The sequence below is a fragment of the Quercus robur genome, chromosome 8 (assembly GCF_932294415.1).
Source record: "Quercus robur chromosome 8, dhQueRobu3.1, whole genome shotgun sequence".
Classification (NCBI taxonomy): domain Eukaryota; kingdom Viridiplantae; phylum Streptophyta; class Magnoliopsida; order Fagales; family Fagaceae; genus Quercus; species Quercus robur.
This window is the reverse complement of record NC_065541.1, coordinates 41498502-41522914: the sequence shown is the minus strand read 5'-3', so window position 1 is coordinate 41522914 and position 24413 is coordinate 41498502. Positions and strand designations below refer to the sequence as shown.

At 34.0% G+C, this 24413-nt stretch overlaps 2 protein-coding genes and 1 long non-coding RNA gene across 5 annotated transcripts in view; 1 reads left to right on the top strand and 2 right to left on the bottom strand.

Moving 5' to 3' along the window:
- The window catches only part of LOC126695540 (two pore calcium channel protein 1-like), a 40729-nt gene extending 19209 nt beyond the window's left edge, over positions 1–21520 (bottom strand). The window contains exons 1-10 of one of the 3 annotated variants that reach the window (XM_050392347.1): positions 20999–21520; positions 19722–19865; positions 19542–19649; positions 12429–12524; positions 11085–11215; positions 8219–8279; positions 7618–7784; positions 3696–3801; positions 3418–3495; positions 519–580 (exon numbers count right to left, since the gene is read on the bottom strand). In XM_050392347.1, the coding sequence (XP_050248304.1) occupies positions 519–580; positions 3418–3495; positions 3696–3801; positions 7618–7784; positions 8219–8279; positions 11085–11215; positions 12429–12524; positions 19542–19649; positions 19722–19865; positions 20999–21130 (1085 nt within the window). In that variant the 5' untranslated portion in view covers positions 21131–21520. The remainder of the gene's footprint in view (positions 1–518; positions 581–3417; positions 3496–3695; positions 3802–7617; positions 7785–8218; positions 8280–11084; positions 11216–12428; positions 12525–19541; positions 19650–19721; positions 19866–20998) is intronic. The other 2 variants (XM_050392344.1, XM_050392346.1) reach the window with 2 other exon arrangements.
- LOC126695543 (uncharacterized) overlaps positions 1–24413 on the top strand; it is a 71469-nt gene that overhangs the window by 19360 nt on the left and 27696 nt on the right. The window lies entirely within an intron of this gene.
- LOC126695542 (uncharacterized) overlaps positions 1–24413 on the bottom strand; it is a 72219-nt gene that overhangs the window by 22806 nt on the left and 25000 nt on the right. The gene's annotated exons all lie outside the window — the stretch shown is intronic.

Genomic DNA, 24413 nt, shown 5'->3' with positions numbered 1-24413 from the left:
ATTCTTCCTATGCCCTAGTATGACCCTATTGTCCTTTCTCTTGCAACTTACCAAGGACAATATAGTAGATTCCAAAGAACTTATTGTTCCTACCTGCAGAACTTTAAAAAACCATTGAATTAACATACTATATATTTTCCTGCCCACAGCCAGACTTTTTGGGTTATCTACTTTCTACTAGCATGCACTGTTCACACATCCCTCTAGTAGAAGATGAAAGAAAGAAGTTCCGAGCAGAAGAGATACAACACAAAGTGGAAAAATATAATCAAAAAGTCAAAACCAGACGACTGTATAAAATTCCATTGCCCCATGCTTTTTAGGGTGTCATTGTATCCTGAAACTTTTTTTATTTATTTATTTAAGAGAGGAGGCTATTTTGCTTAGGGCCACGTTCAGTGACACAAGAGCCTTCCATTTCTTCCTATTAACCAACAGAATTTCAAAAAACATTCAACAATGTACGATAAAAGAAAATAACTATGAAAGCATGTTAAAGATAGTGGTGCCATTAATACCTGTAGTTATTCAGTTCCTCAAACAGTTTAATGCATTGCTCTTTATCAAGAAATCCATGATTCTGTTAAAGCACAAAAAAGGGGCCAAAAAATAAATAAATATGTATGTCAACAATAACAAATGCAACTATATTTAAATGTAAAAGAAACTAACCAAAATCATTATAATAAAAAATAAATAAAAAAAGAAGTCATGATGCCATAAAACAAGGATGACAGCACAAGGGCTGTATTTTGAAAAATAAAAACGGGGGGGGGGGGGGGGGGGGGGGGTGGGTGTGGTGTTATAATTCATTCGATATAAATATGAACTCATACATACTATAAATTCAGAGAACACCATCATGTTAATGTCTATTGATACGTCAATGGATTCAACAGGTGTTATCAATTGTCTTTTATACAATACACAAACTTGTTAGATAAACAATGTCAATAGAATATCCAGTTCCGAGGCATGAAATCTCACCAATTTTTTCTTCCTTCTATTTTAACTAAGTTTTCTAAAACACTATCCCAAAGTTTCATCATCAAGTGACTGGGCACTCTGTACCATTCATTTAGCTTTCATAAGCATTTAGGATCTTACATTCAACTCAACTCACCTAAAAAGACTACCGAGGTAATCATCAGCTCTAACTAGAGCCACATCCTCTATCACATTCTTGGAAATTGTATTTTAGCACGGCCCCTTGAATCTATCCATCTCCTCTTGGGCCTTCCTCTTGCCCTTTTGCTCCCTTCAATTTTGAAACTCACTCTATACCAAGGCATTCATTATTTGTCATTGCACATGACAGAAAGAGTTACCTTATCCTTAAATCTAAATGTTATACCAGTGAAGCACAGGGTGCTTTGAACTTTGAACTCCTAACCTCAAATATTGAGGTACTTCTATAAGCACCAAGGATAACACAAGGCTATTGGGGGCTCAAATAAAATTTCTTCAAAAAATTTTATTTATAAATATATATATATATATAAGTAATAGAAATTCATTAAAAAAGCACTATCCTATTACAGGGATGTATACAAAAGAATGGCAGAAAAACAAGAAGAAACAGAGCATTTAAAATATTAAAAAAAAAAAGAAAAAAAGGGACTTGTCATCCAAATATACCACATTAGGCAAGAAGGACCTGTCATCCAAACTTCCCCACTCACAATTATTTTCTTTTTCTTTTTTGATAGGTAATAATACTTCATTGAAAATAAAATGAAAGAGTACAATGAACCCACATACATAGACGGTGTACTACGGACACAGCAAAAAGTCAATCAAAAAGATGCATGAAAAGTACAACTATCATGTAAATCAGACAAAGAAGAAAAGTATAACACCTTATAGGATCTAATATCAAAAAACCTCCGGTGAAAGGATTCTAGCATTAGCTCATCCACTCCATCTCGTCTCCATAATCCAGAATATACCATATCCGTACAGGATTTAGAGTAGGAAGGTTGGATAAAGTGCCCTTTGTCAAAGTAAGTCAGCCACCCTTAAAAAGTTACATTCTTTTCCAACCAGCCAAACACCTCTCCATTATGCTATTCCACAAATTTTTCTTTGAAAGGGGAACCTAAGGAAGACCCAAATATGTCATGGGAATTTAAGCTACCTTGCATCTCAAAATACTGGTCAAAGCTTCAATATCCGACACATCTCCAACTGGAACCAATTCCAATTTCCCCAAATTTATCTTCAATTTAGATATAACTTGAAACTACACAAAAATTGCTTTCAATTGCCACAATTGCTCTGAATGAGCCCTAAAAAAGATCAAAGTATCATCCGGAAACAGAAGATGTGAGATCATTAATTGATTAGCAAAAAGGTCACCAACTGAAAACCCTAATAAGTAGTTGCTTCCCCCTGCTCTCTCCAACAACGTCCTAAGCACCTCCATCACAATGATAAACAAAAAAAGGAATAAAGGCACTCCTTGTCTCAGCCTGTGAGCTTTGAACAAAGCCAATTGGGATTCCATTCACAAGCATTGAAAAACAAATCGTGGAAAAATCCACTTCCTCCACCTAGAATCAAACTCACATCGCTGAAGCATATACAAGAGGAAATTCCAATGCACATGACTGTAGGCTTTCTCCAAATCTTTTTTTTTTTTTTTGATAGATAGGCTTTCTCCAAATCTATCATGGACAAAACCCCTGGTATGCTTTACCTTATGCGACTATCTAAATATTCGTTGGTAATCAATAGAGAGTCCAGAATCTGTCTTCCTCTTACAATGGCATTTTGGGGTTCTAACACCCTCTTGTCTAGGACCATTTTCAACCTATTCAAGCAAGGATCTTATAAACCCTAGTAATCAAACTGATAGATTGGAAATACTTAATCTCCCCCTGTGATTAATTACTTTTGTTCTACATGTGCAAGGCCTACTCACTCCTTCACTACAGTCAGGCAGTAATTCATGCAAAGAAGGGCGTTAGTGTTAATGTGTCTGACCATCCATGAGCTCAAATTAAATTGTTGGTTTGCTTCCTGATAGCAGCTAATTGTTTTCCACAACACTCCTTAACATTATATAAATTACATATAATCCAAGCCCTTGAACATTATGATTCCAGTGATGTTATTTCAAAGAAGACATAAGACGAACATTATTTTCTTTTGTATTTAAGTAAGAATATATCTCCCTCTAGTCTGGAAGCAAAAATTCCTTTTAAGATTTAAAGAGTACTACTTATCAAAAAGGTATAAAGAATACCATCTAAATAGGATTGTCTCAAAGTCAAAAACAAAGTACAAAGATGAAAATTTTAATCAAAGACATAAGCAAGACATATCATTCAAAAGAAGTAGATCAAGAAAATTGGAAAAGCTTGTTGCCGAAGCATGCTTAGAGAAGATTTAGCCTATAGAGACAACCATTCTTACATCTTTATCTATGAGATTAAAAGCTTTCTCCAGGATTTGTCTCCTTGTAGAGTCCATCACAGAAACTTGTTTTGCAAACTACAACAAATAAGAGATGTGAATGTATGCATCTGTATCCTTTCTTGAGGAAACAAGAAGAAACTAAACATTGCTGTTTCTTGAACATTAAGTAGTAAAAAATTTACCAGCAGCTGAAATGAATAGATGAACACAGATACAATAGCTGTGTCTTATTGTCCATGCTTAGAGGCAGCTTAAGAAGATGAAATAAACCATACCTGATCTTTAAAGCTGTCATATACAACAGCAAGAATCAAGTTGGTGATGAAGTAAACCCCCAATAGGACGTAAAGAACAAAAAACAGACAAAACCAACGCGAAGCCCTTCAAGACAATATAAATTGATGATACATTAGATCAAGGTTTATATGTCATCAACAGAAATTTCAAGACTTCAAAATAAAGAAATACCATGGAGATGTGACATGGTTCCAACAAGTCCCCAGGAAATTACATAAATGTGGAAACAGAATAAGTAAAAGCAATAATAAAACTTCAGGAAATGCTAGGGAACTATAAGTGCTTTTAAAAGGGCAAAAGGGTGGGCAAATTACAGAATGCCTTCTGATGTTTTGAAGAGTAACAATGGCACATTTTACCATAATAAGACAGGACTTCCCTCAAGCTTCGGGTTAAAAATTAATAAACCCTAATACACATGCATCATTTATAGGGTTAACTCCACAATAGAAGATGACTCAATCACCCATCCAACTTAAACAATATTACTCATAACAATTTACATATCAAAAAATAAAATATAAAATATATATATTACACATAACAAGTGTCATATTCTGATTTTGTTTCAGCACTCCAATATTTGGAATTCTATATTAAAAATACTATTCCCTACCAAATCACTCAATTTCGTACTAGTGGAACAACCTCAAGATAACCACTACAGTAACATTAATAATAAAAAACCATAAACACCTACAAGATTCGAACCAGTTCAAGATTAGATAACTTTACAAGACTAAATTCTTCAAGGAAAAACTGCCAGTGGTATCCTAAAATATAACCTTTTGGCAGCTTAATGGGTTTCTCTTATGTTGCTTTTTAGATTCTATACCATAATATTCATGCTGATGCCTAGGCACATCATTTAATTCCAAATGATAATCACATAAAGAACATAATAAATGAAAAGATAAACAATCATGTAGTACTAAGGCTGCGTAAGTTTCTTCAATTGGAAAATGCTCAACATTTAATTAGTACAACGAATGAAAATTCTTAAAGTAAATACACACATGAATTCAGATAAAAGGAAAATACATGACACAGGCAGCAACAAATTCAGGAAAATCCAAGTTCAAAGACCAAAGAAATTCAGAAAGTTGGTTTACATTCAACACACGGCCATCTTTAGAATTTCCTAGTTTGTAATTGTGTCTAAGGATCTTAGCTTATGTTTCCTTGAGGGTTATAAACTAGGTCCAGAGTTGTTGGAATGGGTTGTAACCGCGGCCATGATTCTTATTCTAACACTGTGATTCCTGTTTGGTTCAGTTTCCAGCTTAGTTTACAGGTTTTTTCCCTTTATTATTTAGGAATGTCATTATTTTACGAATTGATGACAATACTAAAGATTTTATACTCTGTCAACTATTCTGGCAACTATTGATAGCAAAAGATCCTAATAGGCCAAGAATGTATTGACCCCTTAGGTAAATTAACCAATTAATTAGGCAAATGAATTAATTAAGTCAATTTAACATGCAATACGCATTGTAGAACAAACAAATCATCAAATAACTAAATATAGCAGAAATTAAATTTAACACAAGTAATTTGTTTACGAATGGAGAAAACCACCGAGACAAAATCCCACCGGGTGAATTTAAGGTCACCACTCCCGAAAATCCACTATTATCAAAACAAGCAATTACAAGTAAAGGAATCCTAGTACCTTATACCAACCTACAATTAACCCTTACCCCAATACACAATTGGACTTGTAATGTAGTGACAATTTCTCCTTTCAATGCACAGCACCCAGTACGTGACTAACCAATTGATGCACGGATCCAAGTACGTGACTAACACACCAACTTGAGAAAGATGTTGGCTACAAAGTTCTTCAATTAACCCATACGATAAAGATCCAGGAGCTCCTTGGTTACAAAACCCTTGGCGCACAAACGCAGCAACTTCTTTCAGATAAAGATGAACTAGAGCAAATTGTCTTCGGTCACAATTTGAGTAAATAATCACTTTGCATTAAGTTGCATCACTTTTGACGGCCCTTAAAATAATATTTAGGAGTAATTACACATAACCCACCTATGGTTAGGACGAAAATCACTGTGCCTATCCGTGGTTTAAAAAGTATCACTTAACCCACCTATGGTATGTTTCTGTCAATCTTTGTAACCCACCTCAAGCCCAATCATTACAAAAACACCTCTTAACCCCAAAACACAACATAACGCAAATCAAAACACCCAAAACTTAGAAACTTTTCGAGAGAGAGACCTGTGGTGAGATCAACGTGTTCTTTGTGGTTTTTATATCTCTTTTTCGGCCTGTCCCGGCCCGGTGGTTTCATCTCGTCACGGTGGTTCTGGCTCTCGATAAGTGGTTACAAATTTTCTCGCCATTAATGGGTTGTGGCTCTCCATTTGGTGGTTTTGTGTCACCATTTGTGGGTTTTGTTGGTTTTTGCATTTGGATTTGCTTTATTTTTTTTTTGCAGAAATCACGGTGGCCAGTGGTTATTGGGGGATTTGGTTATGGGTTCACAATAGAGAGAAAAGAAAGATAGAGGTTTTGGGTTTTAGAGAATTTGGTTATGGGTTCACAATCTCAATCTCACCATAGCCATATCAAACACCTAGCTTCTCTAAATTCTTCTCCAAATCATCCTTGTATGTTGGTAAGCTTTTTTTTGTTTTTTTTTTTTTTTTGAGGTTTAACACATACCCATTATTCAATTTTCTCTCTTTGTTTGGTTTCCAAGAAAATAAAAGAGAAAAAAAAAATTGGGTATTGTAGTTTGTGCTGTTTGAGCTTTATATTGCTGTGTAAAGGTTGAAACTTTTGATTTGTTTTCGATTAGGAAGGAGAAAGAAATTCTGGGTTTTGTGATATATGTTATTGAGGTTCTTATAAAGATGAGAGACTTACTGAAAGTTGAGCAAAATGGGTGTTTAAGACTAAGATTGAAGTGTTTGATTTCTTTTATAGTTATATGGTTGCTAAGAAAATTTGAGAGAACATGGGAATGTGAAAAAAAAAATTCTGGGTGTGTTCTTCATGTTCAAGATTTATGTGAATTGAGAGAGAGATCAATACCACTTTTTGATCTTGTTTCTCTTGCATTTTTGTGCTATTTTTTGTTTTGGGGAGAGAGAGACATAAAATTTAAGCAAAAATACCTATTTACCCCTGATTTTAACAGAGATGGGTTACAGAAAACAAATGGAACATATCACAAGTGGGTTAAGTGATACTTTTCAAACCACGGGTAGGCAAAGTGATTTTCGCCCAAATCACAGGTGGGTTTAGTGTAATTACCCCTAATCCTTATATATGTCTAGGGTTGTGAAAAAAGAAATCCTACACAAATAACTTGGATATGTGTGAAAAACAGATCTGGAAATCTGAATTTAGTAATTCTTGATAGATACAGCTGTCGAACTTCAAATATTAAATCTCGATAGATACATCTGTCAAGCTTTAATAAACAACACTTCTTCACTTGATTCTTGGACAGATTTGCATAGCTTCAATACTTGGACTTGAACTTTTGTTCCTTGAAGTATTAAACACATCCTAGATCTACCAAATTATAAGTAAATTGCGTTTTGTCAAAGGATTAGTCAATTCTATATGACATATGTTCTTAACATGTTCCACATATGTCCTAACAAATCCCGCAGTAATAAATCAACCAGTTGTGCCATCACGAATAGAGTGTGCCACATGGAAGACCCATGTACAATTAGATTGGACAACATTTTTTTGTTTAAATGACATATCAAAGAAGGGATTAACAGCTTCAAAATGATGCATTACTTTCATGCAAAGAACAGCAACAATTGGGCATGTTCCAGTTCAGTAATAGCAAGCCAGAAATTGAACAACACTACAAAAATATAAAAGGAAAAAGGTATCTAAATCACTCCTACTTACTTGTACGCTGGAATCCAAACATCTGGATTGTTGGATGTGGTGAACAAAATAAGCATCTGATACAGTGTGGTGCCATACGAAGTAAATACTATTTTCCCTTGTTGGGTATCTTCAAACATGACATAGGCTAACCAACTGGAAAACAGAAGAAATAAAAGCCCTAAAGCCTGCAATTCAAGAAAAGCAGTCAGCAATAAGCATGAAAACTAAAAGCATTAAGCAGTATGTATTTTCATAACTAAACAATGGATTAAAATGGAACAGATGCAAATGAAAGTGAACGATCCTCACAGAGTCACAAGCAAAAAGTAAATTTTCTTGTAAGAAATTTTATTAGAGAGTGAAGACCTTCAAGTACAGATGAAATAGACAAGATTCCACTAAAAAATTACATTGTAAGACTAACGACATCTATAAAATCTACAAAAGGAACAGAGTCCTACCAATAGTAATTGACCACTCATACAGTAAAACTGATGTAGTCAAATTTGACACCATTGAATTTATGATTATTTATTTTTACAAATTGTTTATAAACTAGAAAAAATTGTAAACTCAACAACAGTAAAGATAATGTACAACAATAAGATAGTAAAGATACCAAGACATTTAAGTAGGTGTCAAGTATTCCAGCCAAGATGAAGATGGTCGCTCGTAATTCCCTACGAAAAAAAAGAATGAGAAAACATCAAATTAATTTAACATAACATAAGTTGTTTAGAAATTTTTGAATATATACATATATATATATATATATATATATCTTACTTATAAAAATAAATAAAAAAAACAGTTAAAGTAAAGTATAAAGATATGCATGCACATCATGACATGTAACATGTATAGCTATCTACAGTGATTATGCAAGTTCTGATCCAAAAAATTTGATGTCGCCAATGGTTTATAGCTGCATTTAATTAATATTCTGGCCTTCAGACCATCAAGACTTAATTTATGGCCTCTGAGTATGTATCACAGGTCCCACTTCTTTTAATCAGGGAGTTCTCTGTATTAAAGGTTTTTTTTTACCCTTCACTGTCAGCATTGAGTGCATATCTCAAACTGAAAAAGTCTTAGACCTATTGGTAAGGTTCAAGTATGGGGCCAGTTCATTTCACCCTAACAAGATACTTATTTGCACTGGATTTTTTTTTTTTTTTGGGTAGAGCTTTGCACTGAATTGATTATAAATGAAAACTTTATCATTAGTACCAAAGAAACAAACTGCCTTAAAGTAAAGATACAGAACTAAAACTATCAGCAAATTCCATTTCACAGATTTTTCAGTTCAACAGAATAAAGTGTTCAAAGTATAATTTCATAACTTTTATCATCTCAGCTCTGAAGCTATGATCAATAATTTCTTGTGTATTTGGATGGTTGTGTCTGCCCTTCAGGTTTCACCTAGCAGTCTTTTATTGATTATCACCTCACATGCATATATGTCCTAAGCAAAGACGGTCTTCAAATAAAACAGCTTTATACAATTCCAAATCTTGCTCCATATAGGAATAACCCTTACTCCATAGTTCATTTTTCATTTAACTGCTCTTAGGTCTTCTTGATTATAACTCCATTCACGTGAAGACTAGCGATGAATTTTTTTTCTTAATAAGTGATAAAAATCTTAGTAGAAATGGTAGAACGAATACAAAATGGGGAAAACATTAAATCCTCCTCAACAAATTACAGCCAAAAAAATAAAAAAGAGAGAATCACAATGGTATATGCCTATGATCAGCATCCAGCCATACAAGGATAATACAAAATGAATTTTAAAGATGTTCCATTAAACTTGAAATCATGAAATGTACTGTTATTTCTCTCCCACCAAATTGTCCTCATAAGACAAAGTGAAACTACCACCCAAACCACACTTCTCAAATGGCAAAGAGATCTCCCTTTCCAGTCCACAAACATCTATATTCATTGGGACCACCCATTGCATCTCGAATAGAGATAAAGCTAATGATCATTACCAATGTCCCATAAGAGATAAGCTAATGACCACTATCTCATGGTGAGCAACCTACCCATCAATATTGCAATCAGTACCATCCACCAAGGCGTGGAGAGAGTGAGATACAAATCTTCGGACACATGAACAACTGGAAGCTTGTCAAATGATAACATTCCCATTAATGGTCTCATGCTCGCCCACCATCAAAGAAACCACCAGAAAAGAGACACCACCATAAAATTCCTCAATCCCAGCTATAGGAGAGAGAATGAATGAAGAGGGAGGTTTTTTTTATGATAATTAATTAAGATTTATTAATATAATAAAATAAAATAAAAGAGACACCTAGTACACAGGAAGTATACAGAGGTAAACAAATCAAGAACAGAAATTACATGAATCAAGTAAATCAAGAAAATAAGATAAGGATTTGTTTCCCAAAGCTAACAACCAGTCCAATAATGTTCTAAAGAAGAATAATTAGGCCTGGCATGGATCTCTCTTTATCTTTAAAGTATCTACTATTTCTTTCCCTCCAAAGACGCCACATCAAACAATGGGGAATGACCATCCATATATGTCCATTTCGATGACGACCAAATCGATCTTGCCAAGAAGCTAGGAGCTCAACAACAGACTTTGGCATAACACAAATTACTCCAGATAAGCCCAAAACCATAGACCACAGATCCTTAGCCACCGGACAATGAATGAAGAGATGGTCAACAAATTCACCATTCACCTTGAAGAGGGAGATGTTAGAGGGAGAGAGACATTGAAAGACATTTGAGGTCCATTAGCAGCTAGGTGAGGAGGAGCTAAGTTAGCTATTTAATTGATTTGGCAACATTTGATTAAGCCAACTGGACTATATTGGAAGAATTGCACTATGGTAAAATGCAGGATATATGATCCCTGGACAGGGGATGTATATTATTAAAGATTGACATGATTATTAATTTTGGGAAGTCTTTGTCAAGGAAATTAGAGTCTTAGCATACTATAATATTTCTTGGGAAAGTTCTAGAAGGTTCCTATCTGTTTCTAGGGCTTCTAAAGCCTATTAATAGTTCCGGTATAAGTATAACACAGAATCAGCCTTAATGATAATTAAATGCTGAATGGCATTTTGAAAGAGCTTTTCTCCTCCCATCTCTCTCTTCCTCCTCTTCTCTCTCTTCTCTCATATATCATAAGTAGAAGAGTCACATTGTGCTGTCACCTCATCTTCATTCTTTTCTTTCTTATTGTCCTCATTCTCTTTCTTTTCTTACCATGAAAAAAGGACTATCTTGATTTCTTGTTTTAGAGGACCCTACTGCAATTTTTTCATTTCAAAGCATAATGTTTTAAATGTACCTTGGGAAGTATAAGTTCATAAGACTTAACCTCTGCAAAATCAGTGTATGAAACCATGTTTCCTTACATCTAAATTCTAGGCATGCACACACACAAAGATATGGGTAATTAAAAAAAAAAAAAAAAAAAGGGTTTTATCACACAGTACCTAAAGTTCAGCATGAAAAACACAACTCTGATATATGGTGCAATTCTAAAAGGAAGATAATCAAAGACCACTGGAGACAAATAGAGAGCATAAACCAGTATATCAGCAACCCAAAATAACAGCAAAGCCACCTGAAAAAAACAAAAATGGAAATTTCACAATCAAACTAAAGGAACAAAATATCACAATATTGAACTTTCAACAAATAAATCAGATATACGTCAGCACCAGACTTTTTTCTTCTCTGGCCTACATATAAAAGGGTCAACATATGAATTGCATTATAAACTGCAAGATCATATGATCTCAAAGATACACTGTTTCATATTCTAGTCCAATCATTGTGGATGCTGTTGATGTTTTTGTTGCTACTGCTACTAAAAACTAATCCAAAAATTAATGGAAAGAAAATTTAGAAATTAAGAGGCTACATTTTACTTTCTATCAAGGATATTTCATTGCTTAAGACTTCTTTTCATTATCAACAAAATATGCATTTCGATCCATTCATAGCTTAAATCATAGACCATTGTTTTGGGCCTCCATCCAAATCATAGAAAAACAATATATAATTTTTTTTATATATCGAAGGCAATTTCAGGCTGTCTTACATGGTCAATACTTTAACCTTGATCAAACCAACTCCTGCTAGGAACTCTTTCTATTAGATCCACTTGCTAACCTTTTTTTTTTCCAAACTGCATTTAATATGCATTTATCATCAAGTAACTATCATATGAAGAAATCAGATTCTTTTTAGTAAGTAGATTTTACTAAAACAGGGCACACCTAGTACACTGGAACTGGAAATATACAACAGAAATGCAAACAAAGTTATGATAAAAGTGCATAAGGTGCAAAATGGTCACTCAAGAAGCAACATGTGCACTTAAAAAAATGCAACCAAAATAAGAGTATGAACATGGATGATAGAGAATACAAGTAAGGATGAGGTTAAGTCATCTCAATAATAAGAACATATTCAATGAACCAAAATGCAACAACATCTAGAAGCATTTCAATACAAACTAAAGGTGAAAGAAGATCAGAATGACAACCAAAGAGAAAATCCACTGAAGCAACATGAAAAGATAACTGGTTAATAATACAACTAAGAGAGAATCAGCTAAATAACTAAAGAGGTCAATCTCACAAAAGATTTACTTTCTTTGGTGAACTTATCAGTTATTTGAGTCACAAATTTAAATACCTAGTACAAGATATATACAGAAGGTTCTGATTATCAAAAAATGCTTCTTGGTAAAAACTAAAAACCAGGAAATCACTTTCTTTCACTTTTTGGTAAGTCTGAAAATAACTACACGAGAAAGAATCAGGAAGTACCTTTAATTGATTAAGAAGACTTTTCCAATAAAGACGGCACCCTTCATATGAAATTGGAAAGAAGGTATGTATCACAAGTATGAATAGAGATATGCCCTGCATAAGAAAGCAGAAACTAATGAAACTTGCAAAAGATTGTCTCTATAATACATCAAACCAAGGAAACTAGTGGTACAAAAAAACTAAGCTGAGATGCTCAAATAAACCTTAGGGATCTAGCAACATGCCCAAAATTAAACATTCTGTAGTTCAAGTACAAGATTTACGTACCACCTCAACACCATGTATCATTTCTAGGACTAACCATGTTGGACTTTGTGGAGTCTAGTTTTGTTTGATCCGGTTTGACAACCCAACCCGACCCGAATAATATTGCATGGTTCTTATTGGGAGATTTACTGAGACTTAGTCCATGGAGCAGAGGCGGCCCAAGCCTTAGCCCATTGTGGAACCGACTTTGGTGATTAGCGTTTTTATAGGGATGTTGCCGTGTTTTTGTGAGAAAGAAAATTGTAGCCGCATCTTGTATTTTCTTTTTCTCTGATAATAGTGAAATCTTTGTAACTCCATGGACGTAAGCAAATTGCCGAACCACGTAAATATTGTCTTGTGCGTTTGATTGCTTTCTTTGACGTGTGTTTTCTCTATTTTTTTTTGTTTCTCACAGGTTAGGATTTCGGTTAAATTCCCTACAAACCAGATTATAAATAGCATAAATCCTTGACATGCTATGTATTCAATCAACACCTCTAACACTAGACCTAATATGATCGAATAACCAAAAAAAGCCCACCGAGAAAACATCATTAACAGGTTATCAATATTTGATAATGATCACCTACCCACAATCCAACATCCATTAACAAAGATACAACAAATGGCCATGCTCTTTATTTATTTTTTCTTTTCTGTGCTTAACCAAACTACATACCCTTCTCATAATGGGTCAAACCTGAGACTTCTGATCAAAGAAGACAAACTGAGGATTTTGTTCCTTTAAGACAGATTTTTAAACAGGTCTTACTTACTGCCATTATCAAAGAAACTTTCAACAATTCATCATAATCTTTTTCAAAAGATCAAAATTCCACTTGTAATTTATTATCAAGTCCAATGACCATCGACTCAAATGGAACTTCCTTCTCTTAGAAGTTTGGCTGGAGAGTTGTGGTTGGACGGTGATGTCATGGATTCAAAACCTACTGAACGTATTTAACTCACCAATCAAAAAATAAATCTTATCAAAAAATGAAATTTTAGTTGCAATGCTTTTTGGAACATGAACAAACTATAAAATCATATTAAACATTGAAGTTTCTTATCCAAATAGTAGCTATGTAGAACAGATACTTAAATTTGCATCAGTTACAAATATCCAACACAATTTGCATCACTTATAAATATCCAGCAATTCCTCAAAATCTTTTTTTTGCTTTTAAATAATGAATTTTATTGAGATCAAACTGATAGAGTCACCCAAGTATACAGGTGTATAAAATTAGGGACCATACAATCAAGCATGCATATTACAAAGATCTATCAAATCACAAACCAAACATAGAGAATAACTACACACTACTAACATCCAATCCAACAAGGTTTTAAAGAAAAATTATTTAAGATTCGGCAAAGTTCTCTCAGAATCCTCAAAGTTATTCCTGTCCCTCCAAAGGCACCACATCAAAACAATGGGGGGTAGCCATCCAAATATAACCATTTCTATGACAACCAAAATCCTTAAAATCTTGTCAATTAAATATCTAAATCTCATTCCAATCACAAATAAAAGGGTGCACTTGAAGTGAAGGATTTTAGGCCTACTAATTTGGAGAGTAGTATTTATAAAATTCTGGTCAAAGTTTGGGCAAACAGATTTAAGGGGGTAATGGGAGATATGGTGTCTAACACTCAAAATGCATGTATTCAAGGAAGATAAATACTTTACAATATCCTCTCTCTTTTTTTAATTCGATAATTACAACAGGGGAGAGAGGATTTGAATCTTGTATGTCTCCATTGGAAATTCTTGACACTACCCTGATAGCAAATGAATGTTTAAATAGTCATTTGAAATCTGACAATCTGTGGGTTTTGTGCAAATTGATCTGAAAAAGAATTATGACCACGTCAATTGGGATTTTTTGATTTATTTGTTACAAAGATGTGGCTTTGGGGGAAAAAAGAGAAAGTGTATAGCATTTTGTTTTTCCACATTCAAATTTCTTATCCTGGTGAATGGAACCCCTAGTGGTTTTTCAATAGCAATGGTGGCTAATGTCAAGGAGATCCCCTTTCCTGATCCCCTTTCCTGTTATTGTTTGTGGTGGTTGAGGCATGAGAAGGATGTTAGCAAAAGCTGTGTCAAGGGGATGTTTGAATGGCTTTACTATTAATAATATGAGACATAAATGGTGATATCCCATCTCCTTTTCATTAACGATACACTTGTCTTCTGCAATGTAAACTCAATCCAACTTTGCTATTTAAGATGCATCCTCATTTGCTTCAAGGCGGTTTCAAGCTTGAGGATCAATTTAAGTAAATCTGAAAATGTGCCCATTGGAGTGGTAATGAATATCAAGGAATTGGCATTAATTTTGGATTACATGTCTCATCCATTCTGATGAAATACTTTTGCCTTTGGGATCTCACTTTAAGGCACATATGTGATTTCATTATAGATAAAATGCACAAGAGATTGACTAGCCAGAAGAAATTGGACTTATCAAAAGGGGGGAGACACTTTCTAATCAAAAGTACGTTATCTAGCCATCCAACTTATTTCTTATATTTATTCCCATTGTCTGTAAGAGTTACAAAAAGGTTGAATAAAAAATTCAAAGGAATTTTCTTTAGGGTGGGATAGGTGAGGGATGCAGTATTCTAAAATGTGGCCCCAACTTACTATGTGCCTATTAATTTCCTAAACATGAGTTCATCATGGTTTATTTAAATTATATAATAAATATTACCCCATGAATAATAAATTTATGTTGATACCACGATAAAATTTGCCAAACAGTATAATTCTGAAAAATTATTAGGTGAATGGCATGCATTCAAAGTTATTTAGTTAGTTGGACTCTTTTTGGAAGTAGATTTTAAGAAACTCAACTTCTGGTCAAAATCAACTCCCCTTCTGGCAAATACATAAGTCTGACGTGGAATAAAAAAAGGAAAAAAGCCACGTGGAAGTCAAGTTTACTGAACTCGACTTCTATTAAAAGTCGAGTATAGTGAACTCGACTTCAAGCTTCGGTTACCAACGAGCAAAAGTCACGTACACCATAGAAAATTGAGAATAGCATACTCGACTTCTAGGCTAGTGATTACACCACCTACCCCACCTATCTCAGTTATGTGAGTACGGTAAAAAAAAAAATTTAAATGGAACTCAGAGTCTATCAAACTCAAGTTCCAATAAATTTTACACCAACCTCTACTGTCTCAGATATAAACTCTTTGATACACTGATACACTTTTCATCTAACTCACTCAACTCTCACTTCTCCCAGCTCTCTCCCACGCCCAAACTCTCCCTTTCACACACATTGATCACTCTACGAATTAAAAAGCTTTTCTTCTTCTTCAATTTGTAGGTAAATATTCAAAACATTTTAATTTTTTTTTGGGTTAGACCTGACTAATATATATTCTCACTTTTTCATTCGGTAGATATATATATACACATACCACTTTTATATTGTTTGTAATAGTAATTTATTATCATTATTATTATTGTTTTTTGCATTTGTTATTTGTGCTTTGTAATGGGTTGTTATTCAATATGCAATAGGTTTTTCTTTGTAATGTGTTGTTATGTATGATGCGAATGAATTGATAACATGTTATTTATTTGCAATGTGTTATAATGTGTAATGATTTGTTAGTTGTAAGATGTAACGAAAATTAATTTTTTAAGGTTAACGACTATGTATAAATTTGTTTGAGTTTAAAAATTTGTTTATAATTGTTTGGTGGACTATACAATGTTATTTTTATATTTGCCTTGAGGCAATATTTTGTAGTTCATATCAAATAAAAGTGTTATATTCGTCACTAAATTTTAGTAAACTTATTTGACTTATAAGCTTGTAATGAGTTCGATTGATTTATATCTATATTATGATGGGGAGCCCTGCAATGATGTGACTTATGAAGTGACATATGATGAGCCTAGTAAAAAGTTAGAGATTATTCAGTTAAAAAAACTGCGGGAGATCAATTTGAAGAAGTTGAAAAAGAAAATTATGAAAGAGCTAGATTTGGACCATCGGTTGCATGACATAAAAATTATATATCATGCTCCTCATGCAATGTTCAGTAACTGTATTGTCTTCACGCCTATTGAAATAAAAGTAAACAAGCATGTTAAGATTATGTTTGACAAGATAAACTCTACGCCCCAGTTAAAAGCTGCCGAGTTATATATAAGTGTAGAGCCTCGTATAGAAGTTGACGGTGAAGATGTGCAACAAACAACTTTGGAAGGTGGTGGCGAGGAAGAATTCCAATCATTACATGCGGATAGTCATCCGACTCTTACCCCATGCACCACAATTGGGGATTATACACTACCATGTCAAGAGACACCAACTCCAATGGAGGTTTGCGGTCTAGTTATATGAAACTTGGATTCCCATTTTTAACCCCCATGGAATTTTTTTTAACCTAAGCTTGAAGTCAAGTTCAATATCCTCAACTTTTAATAGAAGTCGAGTTCAGTAAACTCGACTTCCATGTGGCTTTTTTTCTTTTTTTAATCCACGCCAGACTTATATATTTGCTGTGAGGGGGAGTTGATTTTGCCCAAAAGTCAAGTTTCTTAAAATCGACTTCCAAAAAAAGTCCAACTAACTAACTAAATAACTTTGAATGCATGCCATCCACCTAATAATTTTCCAGAATTATACTGTTTGGCAAATTTTGCCTTGATACCACACTGATGCAACCAACAAATGGTTCAAGAAAAAAACAAGAGTAAATATCAAAATATTCTAGAATTATGATCTGGCTTTGATGTGCAGCCTCTTGGATCCTTTCATAGGCTACTTTAGTTATTAGTGACTGCAATAGAGTATTAAGTTTAGGATGAATTCCACAAACCACCCTTACCCTTGGGTTAATACCAACTAGGTCCAAGACATTCCAAAATTGACCAATTTGGTCCGTAAAGACTATTTTGTCCCTAAACACCACTAAACAACGTTAACCTCCGTTAGTTTCTCTCTCTTTCTGTCCCTCTCTGTTACTCTTCCCTCTTCCCTCACTCTCTCTCCTCAGATCAGCCATAACCACTCCTCAGATTAGCCACAACCACTCAGATTAACTACAACAAGAGCCACAACACAATTTTTACTACCCATACCTAAACCCAGTCAAATCTGCTCCAACAATAGAAAACTCACCACCACATCAAAACCCAAAACCACCCCCATTGCAAATTCATTCCATATTGGAACCCACCACCACCACCATCACCATCACCGGCCACTAAACCCAACAACCACCTCTGGCCACTAAACCCAGTGACCACCACTGGCGACAAAACCCAACCAAACCCACATCAATAAAACCCAAATCCAAAAATTCCAATCACCACTTAGTAACCCACAACCACCTCACTGCAAATCCACCCTAGATCAAAACCCATAACCACCTCCATTTCAAATCCACCCCAAATAAAAAAACTCCAACCCACCACAGATCGGAATCCACCACCGACCACAAAACCCAAATAAAAAAACTCCAACCCACCACAGATCGGAATCCACCACCACCAAAATACCCACAACAAACCAGAACCCATCACCGGCAACCAACAACCACCATAATCACGATCCACAACCAACCCAGACCACCAAACCCATGCACCACTGCCGTTGCAGAGAGAAGAAAGAGATTAATGAAAAGGGTGAATCAGAGAGAGGAGAATGGGTCAGGTTGGAGAGAGAGGCCTGAGGGAAAAGAAGAGCAGAGTGCAGAGAGGTTAGGATTCGCAAAAACAACGCAGAGAGGTCAGAGGGAAGAAGAATGAGAAAGGTAGAGAGAGAGCAGACCTGTTACGTTTGAGAAAGGTGAAGGAAAAAAAAAATGTAAAATGACTAACGGAATAGCTAACGGGGTTAGGGATTAAAATGTTCAGGGACAAAATTGTCTTTTTAGGATGAAATTAGTAAGTTTTAAAATGTTTTAAACTTAATAGTTTGTATTATTACAGACCTCAGGGTGGTTGGTGGTTTGTGGAATGTGCCCTTAAGTTTATTTAGGTTAGAAAGTCGCTAGATCAGTTTTAATTAAGATTTATTAGAATAAGGGGAATCTAGTATTTTTCTAGATTTTCTGGAATGGGCTGTACTACGGGCCCATTTGTCTAATTATATGTATGTTGAGTCTTTTTCTATTTGATTTTGAAGTACCTAATTACTTTGCTTTGTTATTAGGATTGTTGGTCCTTCTAGAGAAGAGGTTATTAGTAGTTCGTACTCCTTTCTACAATTGGGTTTGGTAATAGCTTCTATGTACTATGTAGTCAATAAAATTTAGATAAAGCGATTGACTTTAATAAAATTCCAGCAGCTAATTTTTTTAAGCCTTGAGGGTGTGATTTCTTAGGAAACTTAGATGTGGTTGCTTCGGCTTTATCTTATTTTGTTTCATGTTCTATTCACTATTTTGACACCAAAAAGCCTTCAAATTCATTCAAGATCCAATATTTTTGTTACTTAACCTTACCTACACCTTTAAACATCAAATCCTATTCAAGAACCATTAAAAATATCATTAAAATCCTAATTTGGTGCAAAAATTTTTAAGATCCTACATCAACAAGAAACTCCAATCATTTCAAATATATAAGGTAACCACTTGGCACAAAGATAGCAAACAGATGCTGAACAGAAGTGGCTTTGTCCTATAAACTAGATTCCTAAATAGTTTTCAAACAATTCCATTTTAAATAATTATTATTAAAATTATATTTTTTTTGCAAATTTTGCCATGCCAATCATGTTCAACCAACTCCAATGGTATTCAAAAGAAGAATAAAATAGCAGCATACGTCATCAACAGTCTAGAGGTCATATACAATTCTTCTAAATATCTAACTCTTACCTCATAAATAAGAGACTCCTCACCAGTTAAGTAGGGCAACTGCCCAAGAAAGTAGTAATCCCTATCATTGCAAGAATCTGTAGAATAGTTGGTACACCACAAAGGTTTCTGCACAGAGTTTAGAAAGTTCAGAATAAATAAATACCATGGTTTACCAAAAAAAAAAAAAAAAAACCCAACCTCTAAGAAATTTAGGATTATCATTGCAAAATAATTGAGGGACCAAATGAAATCAAATTGAATAAAAACGAAGTAGGATTTTGCAGCAGTCTGGAAGTTTGATTGATCAAGAATTTGCTCAGGTAAACCAATACCATCTTCAGCCTGCAGAAAGCATTTTCAGCCAATAACCAATAAAAAGTAATCATTTGTTGGAAAATTTTGAGAATAAGAATATTAAAGAAGTAATGACTGAAAATCTCAAATAATGTTATATAGTTGTTCAGAGAGAGAGAGATATGGTAGACAAGGCTAAAAATTTCTATTTGTTTCTTTCTTGGTTACACAATTTGTAAGTCTTCCAAATATCACAAAATCCAATGTAAAACAAAGGACACCTTATGAGGATAAAAAAAAATAAAAATTAGAAAAGAGATGCACATCAATGAACTTCTTCTTTGGTTAGTTACACACGTTAACAGAATTATTAAAAAGAAACTTCAGAAATATATCCCTGATTTCATCATGTACTTTAAAGGCTTTCAACAAAATCACGAAAGATTGCAATCATAAAATGGAAGGACAATATTTGAGAAAAAAACAAAAAAAAAAAAAACAAAACAAAACAAAAAACAAAAAAACATATATTACCAATGTATTGTAAATGTCAAACAGATTAATGTGCCACCCCTTCTATGATTCTATCACCACACATTACAAGATATTAATTTTTTTCAAAATCAATTTGAATTCTCGTATGACTCTTCTTTTTCATTTTCTTTTATGGTAAAAGCTCAAATTAACTTGTCTTCACGGAAACCTATTTTGAAATTCTAAAGACAAGCCCATTATGAAATAGACTTCAAAAATCAGTATTAACAAGAAGCATAATGCTATTTATGTCTTATTGGCAAATGCAACCAAGTGTTTGAATGCAATTGAGAACCTAATGTACAGGACTACATCTAAGTTTTATCCCACTACATATATTATCAAACACAAACCCATTTGAAAATTCACCTCAACATCACCAAATCACATCTAAATCCTCCAAAACTCCACATCCAAAACAAATAAAATAAGCCTAAACAACTATAACTACAATCATTCATTACATTGTTACATAATTACCAAACGCAAAACCCATTATTAAATTCACCATTAAAACACAACTACATTCACCAAAACTCTAATCTTAACACACCCCAAAAAATAAACACTTTCTTAAAAAGGGAAAGAAGATGAATTATTGGATACATTAAAAAAGTGAAAAAAGTGAAACAGGGAATGAAACGAACCAGATCAACGAGAGCAGCAGCCTTTTCAAAATTCGAGCCGTAAGCAATGGCCTCAGAACGATTATGGTGCTCTCTCTTGCGACCAGCCGCTCTAGCTCTACTGCTTTCTCCGCTTAGCAGAGGGTTCTCCATCTATAAGAGAAATGAAAACTGAAACCAAAATGACAATTGGTTTCAATTCAAAACAACAAAAGCAGAGAAACCGAGACACAGAGAGAGAGAGAGAGAGAGGTGGTGAAGATAATAAAGGTTTTGATCCGAGATGTAGTGAGACAGCTTGGTGCTGGTTAAGTGCAGAAAAGACAAAAAAAAATTTATCAGTAACCACTACAAAACTAAAAATTGACATAAATTGAATAAAAAGACAAAAACTGTGTCAGAAAAAAAGTAAAGAAAATTTGAGCTTGCGGGCCGTTAACACAACCCATATGTCAAATGTGTCAACTTTCAACTTTGGCTTCTGTGTCGGGTTACGTAATTACGTTGACTCGTTGAGTCGTGTTCCCATGAGCTACCCCTCATTACTCTCTTTGAATGGCAATGTTTATTGAGCTCGAATTGTGATACGAAGCCATGATTTTGCTGCAAAGTGTCTGTACGGTTGTGTGTAGAGATAATGGGCACTAATATTTAATACCCGTTTGGTACGTGTGTTTAAATAATATTTTTTAGTTTTTTTAGAAATATATATGAATAAAAAAGTGTGTGAAAATACATGTAATATTGTTTAAAAACTGAAAACATGTATTTAAAATAATGTAGCAAACAATTGCTTAACCTCTTGAATTACATATTTTTAACATCAAAAAGAAATGAAATTAGTTAAAAAAGTTTCTGGTGGATAATATCCATTGAATTTCACTTAGTTTTTGCTAGCTTATTTGTTAAAAGTGAAACAAAAATTTTAATTTAACCTATTTTTTAAAAAATTAGTTTTGTTGCTTTTTTAGAAGAAAAGTGAGATAAAAAGCAAAGCTTTGGGAGGTGGAAGCTAAGAGTTTACGTATCTTTTTAATAAATCTATTATTAGGTTACATTATTTCTATTTTTGTTGCCTTACACTAAATTTATTTAACATAAAAACCTAAATATAATTTGACACATTAATCATGTGTCATGAATGATCATCTTTTTTATATAAGATAGAAATTTTACTTTAATTAAATTTAAGTTTATATGCGTGTGAAGCTTCCTCTTAGAAACTTGAATCTCGACCCTTGCCCTCTACACCCCCACAAGAATTTTATAATTGTGAAATGACAATCACACACGTGGTGTTCATGAATGGTCATTTGACCACCAAAGAAATTTCTCCAAACATACTTGTGTAACACTACTATGTTAAAAATAATAATAATAATCAATGATGAAAGCATTCAAGAATTGCATGCTATGATTAGTTTACTATCAATGAAAGCAGTTAAGTAATTAACCATTTCGTGAAAAAGGAAAGAGAAATAAAAGAAAAGCAATATTTAACCCAATGGATTCCTAACATTGAGCTCCCCCTTTCTTTTTATATATTATCAGTTTTGATTGATTCTTGTAAAAAATGCTGTCTATTCTAACTTCTAATTTTATAATTTTAACGCTTAGATTATTCTTTCTTATGCTTTTTCCAAAACACTTTTCTTTTCTTTTAGTAATTTAATCCTAGATAACAAACAAAATTAGAATTTACCAAGTGTTATTGGGATTACAGCCTCTTGCTACTTGTGTTAAAAAATAAATAAATTAGAATTAACATTTTCAGTTTTAAATTTTAATATATAAGAAAGTTCGTTTTAAGAAAAATAAGGATGTCCTATCCCATTCATAGCATCACTCTTTAAATATGATTGAAGGGGCAAAATTTAGCATGATGGGCTTTCACCACATTGGGCCTGACGGATCCAAGCCCATGGGCCGGCAACAGTTAAGCCCAGGGCCTAGAATGATTCCAGATTCTTGTTGCACATGTAGAGTCTCCAAGGAAATCAGAAACCTAGCGCAAAGAGCATTCCGAAAGATACGTGCGTTAATGAAAAATCCACTCTACAAGGAAATGTCTTGTCCATCACGTTTGGGATTACTCAAGAGGATTCCTATAAGGAAAATACTTCTACATCAAGGAGAAGAGGTCAACCTACTACTATAAAAGCCCCAATACCCTCACAAATCAAGGTACGCATGATTTATCCTCTCTAGCACTCTAGAGTTGAGAACAATTCTAACTTGACCGTCGGAGAGTATTTGGCCAACACCACACCGATGCCCTCAGCGAAATCACTTTTTTCTTCTTGCAGGTTGTTAGTTTGAGCGAGCGTGGATCGTATAACGCACTGGTGATTTTACGGCATCATCATAGATAATCTCATAAATTACTATAATAACTCCAAACTTGTTTAGAACTAAAATTTTTCCTATTATTATAATTATAGCTACAAGTGAAAGGGAAATTTTGAGTTATAAATATCTCTATTAAAAATACTAGAAAGTGTTGAAGTACAAAACTCGACTTTTTCTTGTTAAATTTATACAGTAACAAAAAAAAAATTATCATATCCTTTTTATAAGTAACCCTCGAATTAAATTTTGCCCACAAATATTGTTAGCTTGTTCAAAATTGATATAATAAGATGGGCCCGGGGGCCCAGCTGCTTCCTTTTCATATGGCACAACGACGTTCCCTTCTATTTAAAGCACCAAGGCCCGTTTGTATATATTTGAGTTTGACAGTGCAACCAACGCGGCCCTCGACCACGTATATTACGCGCCCAAAAAAGAAAAGTCAAAAAGCATTAATTATTTTCTCTCAGTTTTCAACAAATATTAAATGTTTCCAACCAGAAAGCTTCCTCTCAGTTTTCTCTATAATGGGTTTCCTGATGAGTAGTTCACTGGAGCTTGTTGAAGCTCCCTGTCCGCTTATAGGGATGTCAAGGCTAAAAAGCAACAGCTAGTGATTATGGGATGGCTTGCCTATGGGTCATTCTATGTTACCCTTTATTTTTTGGGAAATACTAACAAGTGCTCTAAGGGTACTTGTTAAGAATTCAATTAAAGAAAGTTTTTATAGGAAAAGAAAAAAAGTAATTAATGTTTTGACAATTTTTTTCATTTCCCATAAAAGTGATGTCAAAACTTTCCTAAAATGGATTCTTAACGAGTGCCCTAAGGGCACTAGTTAGCATGAACATTATTTTTTTTGGGGTCTGGAACCCACTAAAATCTAAACCACACAATTCTATTAGCTTTAATCTTGATCGTTTAATTAAATTTAATGGTTACCAGTTACCAGCAGAACATGTAAGCATATAAAAGCAACCAAAAAAATTGTGTTCCTTCAATTCTGATTTCTGAGGCGATCCAGGGAAGATAATGTTGATGCTTTTGAGAGTTGAGATTGCTTCTGCAAACTCCAAGTTGAGACTAC